At 52.0% G+C, this 9,666-nt stretch overlaps 1 protein-coding gene across 1 annotated transcript; it reads left to right on the top strand.

Annotated features, from left to right (window-relative positions):
- The first annotated feature begins 2,492 nt into the window (after positions 1-2,492).
- Positions 2,493-8,401, top strand: LOC144681287 (serine/threonine-protein kinase pim-1-like). The gene is made up of 6 exons (XM_078542893.1): positions 2,493-2,589; positions 4,322-4,428; positions 4,509-4,559; positions 5,594-5,957; positions 6,054-6,230; positions 7,930-8,401. The coding sequence occupies exons 1-6, from the start codon at positions 2,505-2,507 to the stop codon at positions 8,085-8,087; spliced, it is 942 nt and encodes a 313-aa protein (XP_078399019.1). The 5' UTR covers positions 2,493-2,504; the 3' UTR covers positions 8,088-8,401.
- The last annotated feature ends 1,265 nt before the right edge of the window (positions 8,402-9,666 follow it).

Genomic DNA, 9,666 nt, shown 5'->3' with positions numbered 1-9,666 from the left:
GATTCTTGGTAAGCCAGGGTGTGGTAGATTATCGGGGGTAGGTGGGATGCAGATTTCAGGTCACTATCAGATCAGCCATGATCTTATTAAACGGTGGAGCAGGCCTGAGGGGCTGAATGGCCTACTCTTGCTCCTTGTTCATATGTTCGGGAACTGGCAGGAAAGTGGAGTTGAGGCAGATCAGCCATGACCTTATTGAACAGGCTCGAGGGGCTGAATGGTCTACTCCTGCTCCTATGTTATAGCTTCCTATCCCATTTCTGAGGCTGTTTCTAGAAAAGGCTGATTGGACACGTACAGGAAGGGGAGAGTCCATGGAGAGAGGTGTCTGTCTGGTTGCCCACCTCACTTGCACAGCTTTGTCTGTGCCCTGCTGACCATAGAGAGGGAGCATGCAGTGCGCACTTTACACTCAGGGTCATCTGTGACGAGTGGGTAAGGGAGAGAATACACTGGCACCTGGAAACTGACAACATCACAATTCAATTCTGGAGGCTATTACTCGCTGCTATAGAGCATGTGAGTTTATTTATATCTTTTGTTTGATTTATGATATTAGTCGTGCTTGAGGCCACTTGTTGCAAAGGTTTTTATTTTTATTTCATGACTTGTATCAGCCATATGTACAGAAAGGATTGTATTGTTAGCCTGAGCAAATCGCTGCGATAAGGATAAAATTCCAACTCCTCATTATCAGCTACAGAGAAAGAATGAATTAAAATTTCTATAGTGCCTTTCATAATCTTTAAAGCACAGACACTGTTGTAACTCAGGAAACATAGAACCAACTATGGCAAAATCCCACAAACATCAATGTCATAGATGATCAGATAATCTGCTTTAGTGATGATGGTTTAGAGATAAGTTCTCTAGGTTCAAGAATCCCTCCTTAAGCCTTTTTGCCTCTCTCCCTCCCTCTCTCTCTCTCCTTCTTTAAGACGTTCTTTAAAACCTGCCTTTTTGACCAAGGTTTAGGTCACCTGCCCTAACATCTCCTCAAGTGACGATGTATAAAAGTTCAGAATGTTCCTGTGAAGAGTCTTTGGACATTTTACTGCTTTAAACACGTCATACATGTTGTAGTTGTAACTTCTTTATCAATATTGATCCCAGGACACGTAGATTAAATGGGTCATAAACTAAGTGACAAATATGCCAACGGCCACAGTACAGCCAGCTTGTTCTGTCCCTCATTAAAATGCTGCAGGCTCCACCAGGTGAGGTCTCATGTCTGGTTCCTCTGCTCCAGCTAACGGGTTGTCACTGTCGGTCACAGTGGGTCTCACTGTGTCCTCCAGGAAGTGTTCAGCAATGTGGTTTTGTGTCTATAATACTCTGCGATTTGATGCAGTTACTGTGCCCATGTTGCTGACTCTCGCTGGGCACCGCGTCCAGGGTCACGGAGATAAACAGGTCTTTGGTCTCTCAGTGAATCAAGAGATTTGGGGAGCAGGTGGGAAAGTGGAGTTGGAGTTGAAGATTCCCCCTCCCCAGGACCCCCCCACCCCCCCCCCCCACCCCCCCCCCCCCCCCCCCCCGGACCCTCCCCGGACCCTCCCCGGACCCTCCCCGGACCCTCCCTCAGACCCTCCTCGTACCCTCCCTGGAACCCTCCCCGGACCCTCCCTCAGACCCTCCCCGGACCCTCCCTCAGACCCTCCTCGGACCCTCCCTGGAACCCTCCCCAGGACCCTCCCCCGAACACTGGAAGGCGTTCGGCCCCTTTAATAAAATGACTCACCTGGAGCAGCTTCTGCGAGCTCTGATTGGCTGTTGTTTTTCTTCACTCTGATTGGCTCCAACGGGCATGTGAGCCCTCTGATTGGTCTGTGGGCGGGGCGTTAGCAGTTGATTGGTCCGGGGGAGGGGATGCGAGGCTGTGATTGGTCCGGGGAAATGTATGAATGAGCAGCCGCTGCCGGCTCCGGGTTTAAAAACCGGATCCGAGTCAGAGAGAGAGAGAGACAATCCCGGGGAGAATCCGGATCAGAGAGAATCCCGGGGAGAATCCGGATCAGAGACAATCCCGGGGAGAATCCGGATCAGAGACAATCCCGGGGGAGAATCCGGATCAGAGACAATCCCGGGGAGAATCCGGATCAGGGAGAATCCCGGGGAGAATCCGGATCAGAGAGAATCCCGGGGAGAATCCGGATCAGAGACAATCCCGGGGGAGAATCCAGATCAGAGACAATCCCGGGGAGAATCCGGATCAGAGAGAATCCCGGGGAGAATCCGGATCAGGGAGAATCCCGGGGAGAATCCGGATCAGAGACAATCCCGGGGGAGAATCCGGATCAGGGAGAATCCCGGGGGAGAATCCGGATCAGGGAGAATCCCGGGGAGAATCCGGATCAGAGAGAATCCCGGGGAGAATCCGGATCAGAGACAATCCCGGGGGAGAATCCGGATCAGAGAGAATCCCGGGGAGAATCCGGATCAGAGAGAATCCCGGGGGAGATTCGGAGCGGGTCCGGGTCCGGTTTCGGGTCCGGGATTGCGGAATGGCCACAACCCGAGTGATTCCGGGCAGGAAGATGCAGACACTGATCCGGAGCAACGGCGGAGCCGCCCGGGAGCGGGAGCCAGGTGAGCAGCGGCTCTGACCCCCCCCAAATCCGGATTGAGGGGGTCCTGGGGACTCCCCAGTCCGGATTGAGCGGGGTCCCGGGGACTCCCCAGTCCGGATTGAGGGGGGTCCCGGGGACTCCCCAGTCCGGATTGTGGGGGCTCCCGGGGACTCCCCAGTCCGGATTGAGCGGGGTCCCGGGGACTCCCCAGTCCGGATTGAGGGGGGTCCCGGGGACTCCCCAGTCCGGATTGTGGGGGCTCCCGGGGACTCCCCAGTCCGGATTGAGCGGGGTCCCGGGGACTCCCCAGTCCGGATTGAGCGGGGTCCCGGGGACTCCCCAGTCCGGATTGAGCGGGGTCCCGGGGACTCCCCAGTCCGGATTGTGGGGGTCCCGGGACGAGGTGTTTTATTTTTCCCGCGATCTCCGTGGATCCCGGGCTCCGATTGGTCAGAATCTGGATCCAGACTGTTCCCTCCCCGGGCAGTTTTTGTTACATTGTCAATCCAGCCGCTGATTGGCTGCCGGCAGAAGCCCCGGCCCCAGGATTGGTCAATTTATGGGAAGGGCAGAGTTACATGACCAGGGGGTCAGAGACCCGGGATCCCACCCCCCATCCCAGTAAAACACCCCGGGGACCCCCCCTCCCCCCAGTAAAACGCCCCGGGGACCCCCCTCCCCCCAGTAAAACACCCCGGGGGACCCCCCTCCCCCCAGTAAAACGCCCCGGGGACCCCCCTCCCCCCAGTAAAACACCCCGGGGACCCCCCCTCCCCCCAGTAAAACACCCCGGGGGACCCCCCTCCCCCCAGTAAAACACCCCGGGGGACCCCCCTCCCCCCAGTAAAACACCCCGGGGGACCCCCCTCCCCCCAGTAAAACACCCCGGGGGACCCCCCTCCCCCCAGTAAAACGCCCCGGGGACCCCCCTCCCCCCAGTAAAACACCCCGGGGACCCCCCTCCCCCCAGTAAAACACCCCGGGGGACCCCCCTCCCCCCAGTAAAACACCCCGGGGGACCCCCCTCCCCCCAGTAAAAGACCCCGGGGGACCCCCCTCCCCCCAGTAAAACGCCCCGGGAACCCCCCTCCCCCCAGTAAAACGCCCCGGGGACCCCCCTCCCCCCAGTAAAACACCCCGGGGACCCCCCAGTAAAACACCCCGGGGGACCCCCCTCCCCCAGTAAAACACCCCGGGGACCCCCCTCCCCCCAGTAAAACGCCCCGGGGACCCCCCTCCCCCCAGTAAAACACCCCGGGGACCCCCCTCCCCCCAGTAAAACACCCCGGGAACCCCCCTCCCCCCAGTAAAACACCCCGGGGGACCCCCCTCCCCCCAGTAAAACACCCCGGGGGACCCCCCTCCCCCCCAGTAAAACACCCCGGGATCCCACCCCCCACCCCAGTAAAACACCCCGGGGACCCCCCTCCCCCCAGTAAAACGCCCCGGGGACCCCCCTCCCCCCAGTAAAACACCCCGGGGACCCCCCTCCCCCCAGTAAAACACCCCGGGGGACCCCCCTCCCCCCAGTAAAACACCCCGGGGGACCCCCCTCCCCCCAGTAAAACGCCCCGGGGACCCCCCTCCCCCCAGTAAAACACCCCGGGGACCCCCCTCCCCCCAGTAAAACACCCCGGGGGACCCCCCTCCCCCCAGTAAAACACCCCAGGACGTTCCCATGTTTGGTGGGGGGAGATGTTGTGGGGTTGATTCTGCAATAATTGTAACCAGTGTTTTTGTTGCCCCTGCAGTGAGGGACCGGGAGCTGTTTGAGAAATGTTACCAGGTGGGTCCAGTCCTGGGCAGCGGTGGCTTTGGGACAGTTTACTCCGGAGTTCGTCTATCGGATGGAGTCCCGGTGAGTGTCTACTCGGTTACAGCTGAGTATCTGAGCTGTCCCCTCACTCTGTATTAAACATGTGTCTCTGTCTGTTTCAGGTCGCTATTAAACACGTGCCTCGGGAGAGGATCGCTGACTGGAAGCTGCTGGTAAGAGACTAATCTTCAGTGTTAATGTAGATTCAATGTACAAAAAACCCACCTGGTCCCAGGCTGCACTCTGTGCCACCCTCAGTGCCATGGTTTAAGATTGAGTTACCACTGGGTGAGGCAAGGATGAGAAATTCTGTTTGAATACCCGGGCTCCTGGTGGGGTGGGTGGCAGGGAGCAGGTCCTGGATCCCCTCAAATAAAATACTGCAGGCGCTGGAAATCTGAAATAAAAACAGACAATGCTGGAAAAACTCCGCAGGTCTGACAGCAACAGTGAATATATATAGATATATATATATATATACGTATGGAGAGAGAAACAGTTAATGTTTGAGTCACTTCAGAGCTTTGAAGAAGAGTCAAACAGACTCGACACATTAACTCTGTTTCTTTCTCCATAGTTGCTGCCAGACCTGCTGAGTTTTCCTAGCATTTTCTGTTTTTATTCCTGGAATGCCTTACTGAGGAGGGGGCAGGTGGTTCTTGGAGGTTAATGCCCTCAGGAGCAGAGAAAAAGAACATACGAGTTAAGAGTAGTCCATTCGGCCCCTCGAGCCTGCTCTGCCATTCAATAAGATCATAGCTGACCTGATTGTAACCTCAAGCCCACATTCCCACCTACCCCCAATAACCTTTCACCCCCTTGTTAATCAGGAATCTATCCACCTCTGCCTTAAAAATATTCAAAGACTCTGCTTCCACCACCTTTTCAGGAAGAGAGTTCCAAAGACTCACAGCCCTCAGAGAAAACATTTCTCCTCATCTCTGTTTTAAATGAATGACCCCTTATTTTTAAACAATGACCCCTAGTTCTAGATTCTCCCACAAGAGGAAACATCCTCTCCACATCCACCCTGTCAAGACCCCTCAGGATCTTACATTTTGATTAAGTCACCTCTTACTCTTCTAAACTCCAGCGGATACAAACCCAACCTGTCCAACCTTTCCTCATCAGACAACCCGCCCATTCCTGGAATTAGTCTGGTAAACCCTGAAAATTGACCAAGATCGATATCTTGTTCTTCCCACAGAATGGATCCATGGTCCCACTGGAGATTGTGCTGCTGAAGAAGGTTTCAACAGGATTCCGAGGGGTGATTCAACTCCTGGAATGGTTTGAGCAGCCAGATGGATTTCTCCTGATCCTCGAGCGGCCGGAACCTGTGCAGGATCTGTTTGATTACATCACAGAGCATGGCGCGCTGTCCGAGGACATGGCGCGTGAATTTTTCAGCCAGGTGGTGGAGGCGGTCCGATACTGTCACGATTGCGGCGTGGTGCATCGTGACATCAAGGATGAGAATATCCTAGTGGATCTCCGGACTTGGGAGCTCAAACTCATCGACTTTGGGTCTGGAGCGTTGCTACGGGATACGGTCTACACAGATTTCGATGGTAAACATCCTATCTGTCAGGTTCATGCTGCAGCACTGTTGACTCTGGGGCCTCCTTGTGTGTATAGTAAAGTCTCCGATGTGTCTTGTGTTTCAGGTACCCGGGTGTACAGCCCGCCAGAGTGGATCACCTATCACAGATATCACGGTCGCTCAGCCACAGTGTGGTCACTGGGAATTCTACTGTATGACCTGATCTGTGGGGACATCCCCTTTGAGCATGATGAGGAGATTACACGAGGCACAATCCCCTTTCGTGGGCATGTTTCTAGAGGTGTGTAATCCTGCTTTTGATATATTAAATTAGCCTATAGCAAAGAAATAGGCCATTGTCTCTTGACAGGACACTGCAGCACGAGGGAGCTGCTGCTGATATGTGATCGAGCTGATCCCACTCGACGATACACACTGAGCAGTGAGTGAGTGGGATGCCTGGGAGTCTTTCACTGAGACTTCACTCTTTCTGTGTAAACTTTCCTGTTCCCCTCAGACCTGCCTTACCTGCTGACATCTACCCAGTCTGGGTGTTAGGGGTGGTGAGTACTGAGCCCACAGACGCCTCCCTTATCCAACCCATTCCAAGCAGGAAGGGACTTGAGGAATGCTCCTGCATGCCTCTCATTGCACCAAACAGAGGTAAATATCACCTGCGGCATTAATCTCCCACTGGCTCCAAAACAGGCCATCTAGACTGTACACAACCTCTGAAGTTAATGGGCTGCCCAGTCACTGTTTCACACACTGACAAAGACTAGTGTTATGACGTGGCAGGTGATATGTGCCAGGTGGACCAAATCCACAAGGGAAACTTGGCCACACTGTCACAACGATTTTGCAATTTATCTTTGTCACCAGAGAATTTGTGTACTGAATTCAGAAGTAATGAGTCCACTAACAAATTTAGAGACTTTAAAATTTAAATTAAAATATTTACTAACAAAAGAGAATTCAAACGCGTACAAAATATTACAGTTACTTGATATTATAACAAGTCCCCAAATTCCTAATTAACTCCCCACTACACACCCCCTTTCAGGCAACTGTCCCAAATAGATTTTAAATTTAAATAAGGATTCCAACAAGGTTACCGCAGCACTCACTCGATAGTGGAATTCCAAAGGCTTTTAATACAACTTTAGTTACTGGAGCAGCGTTTTTTCAGAGTAGCTGAAGGCTTTTCCCAGGTCTATTCCACATGGAATAACCTTTCCAGATTTTACATGGCCACCCCCACATAGCCTTCCATCCTTCTTTAGGTATGTTTGCCCCTCTTTAATGTGTAAAATCCCATTGTTCTACATGTCTTCGGAAATTTACTTTTCCCATAATATAAGAATCTTTCATGTTGTCAATGTGACCTTCTTCCTTTTGGGAAAAATAAACATATTCCTTTGCCTCACTTATCTTGCTGGTTGTAAACATTCCACCATTCCTTTGAAAATCAAACAACTTCTTCACTTACCCAAAAATGCAAATTTCATTCACACTTTATCTGTGGGACCCTCACCCCTAACTCATTAGCATTTCAAATACCCTTTTTACACCGAACTCTTCTGATCATTTCAACCTTGCAGTCTATCCCACTCTAATTCAGTTAAATCTGTCGCACAGACAGAACCATCCACACTCACATCCACAAGCCCACAGTAATATTGTGAAAAATATGATAGTTTCATGACACCAGTGGCTGCGAATATTCCGGGTTCCCCAAGAGTCAATAATCGAGCACCAAGCGAACCCAGGTTTACAACGAGTGCTGTTTTCCGATTGGTCACATGGTCAGAATCTAATTTCCTTAATAGGAAAGCGTAACTATGGCAACTGAAATCTCATTGATGTCATTACTCATTGTAAGAGAAGCTGCTGACTCTCTAACCAGTTTCCTGCTGCTTCTATTAACTGATTTTGCCCAAGATCTCCCAGTTTTTGTGATTTTTGGAATCTGACAGCTCCTCCTGTGTCCTGTGTTACAGAGTGCCAACATCTCATCCAGTGGAGTCTCTCTCTCCGCCCATCTGATCGACCCACCCTGGACCAGATTCTGTCCCACCCCTGGCTGAAGCAACACACTATGGATCTGGGTATGAAAAGCCTTGAAAAGTCAGACAGCTCCAGCCAGGAGAGTTTGTGACTCTCTCGGGGTTTGAGAGCGAGAGCTGCAAGTCTAAGGAGTAGGAGCTGCTGTTAAAGTACGTGTCACAGACTGAGCGAGACTCAGCACGAAGCAAGGAGCACCTGCCCCTTGAGTTGGACACTGAGGCGTGCAGTGGAGGTGGCCACAGAACTGAGTTCGACCCAGGTTGGGTCTGAGGGTTTGAGGCTGTGATGTTGGCATCATGAGAGCAATTAACTCCGTCAAACTCTCATCAGGGACCCACTGATGAATGGGACGAAGCAGCTGGTAGGGACGGGTCTGTCACTGTATAACGCTAGTGTACAGTACTAGTGGGGACTGGTCTATCATTGTATAACATGGGTACAGTACTGGTGGGGACAGGTCTATCACTGTATAACACTGGGGTACAGTACTGGTGGGGACGGGTCTATCATTGTATAACACTGGGGTACAGTACTGGTGGGGACAGGTCTGTCGCTGTATAACGCTAGTGTACAGTACTGGTGGGGACTGGTCTATCACTGTATAACACTGGGGTACAGTACTGGTGGGGACAGGTCTGTCACTGTATAACGCTAGTGTACAGTACTGGTGGGGACTGGTCTATCACTGTATAACACTGGGGTACAGTACTGGTGGGGACGGGTCTATCACTGTATAACATGGGTACAGTACTGGTGGGGAAAGGTCTGTCACTGTATAACACTGGGGTACAGTACTGGTGGGGACAGGTCTGTCACTGTATAACACTGGGGTACAGTACTGGTGGGGACAGGTCTATCACTGTATAACACTGGGGTACAGTACTGGTGGGGACAGGTCTGTCACTGTATAACACTGGGGTACAGTACTGGTGGGGACAGGTCTGTCACTGTATAACACTGGGGTACAGTACTGGTGGGGACAGGTCTATCACTGTATAAAATGGGTACAGTACTGGTGGGGAGGGGTCTATCACTATATAAAATGGGTACAGTACTGGTGGGGACAGGTCTGTCACTGTATAACACGGGTACAGTACTGGGGGGGTGGGGATACGTCTGTCACTGTATAACACTGGGGTACAGTACTGGTGGGATTGATCAAGGGGAGCCTATATGTTTATCATGTAATGAATGTATTGGTTTATATCAGTGTTATTGTGTGGAAAAATTGTGAATATTGTTTGTACAAAGCACATACTGGTGAAGGACATAGTCACACAAAGTGCTTTAACTCTCTGGACAGAATGACTATTTGGAGAAATCTGTGCACAATCAATGCAAGAACCTATGCAAAAAGTAACTCTCTAACCAGTGTCTGAAATCCTGGTGGAGGTTGGTGCTTCTAGCTGAATTCACTGTGAAATCTCCTGTCTCAGGGATTGGAGGGATCAGGTCAATTTGATGCCACAGAGCCTACAAAGCACCCCCCCCACCCCTTCTCCAGCTATTGAGGTGGGGTCATTACCCCCACCCCACCCCCAAATCCTAGCTCTGACCCACCCATATGACACCATGAAAACAGTGCAACATTTCGAAATAAAATGTATTTGAGGATTACTAAGCAATGCCCAAGAGCAAGTACAGGACCAGTTTGCAGTTAATGAGATGGT

The sequence above is a fragment of the Cetorhinus maximus genome, chromosome 6, assembly GCF_964194155.1.
Source record: "Cetorhinus maximus chromosome 6, sCetMax3.hap1.1, whole genome shotgun sequence".
Lineage (NCBI taxonomy): Eukaryota > Metazoa > Chordata > Chondrichthyes > Lamniformes > Cetorhinidae > Cetorhinus > Cetorhinus maximus.
The sequence above is the reverse complement of the archived record's forward strand: the minus strand, read 5'-3'. Positions and strand labels throughout refer to the sequence as shown.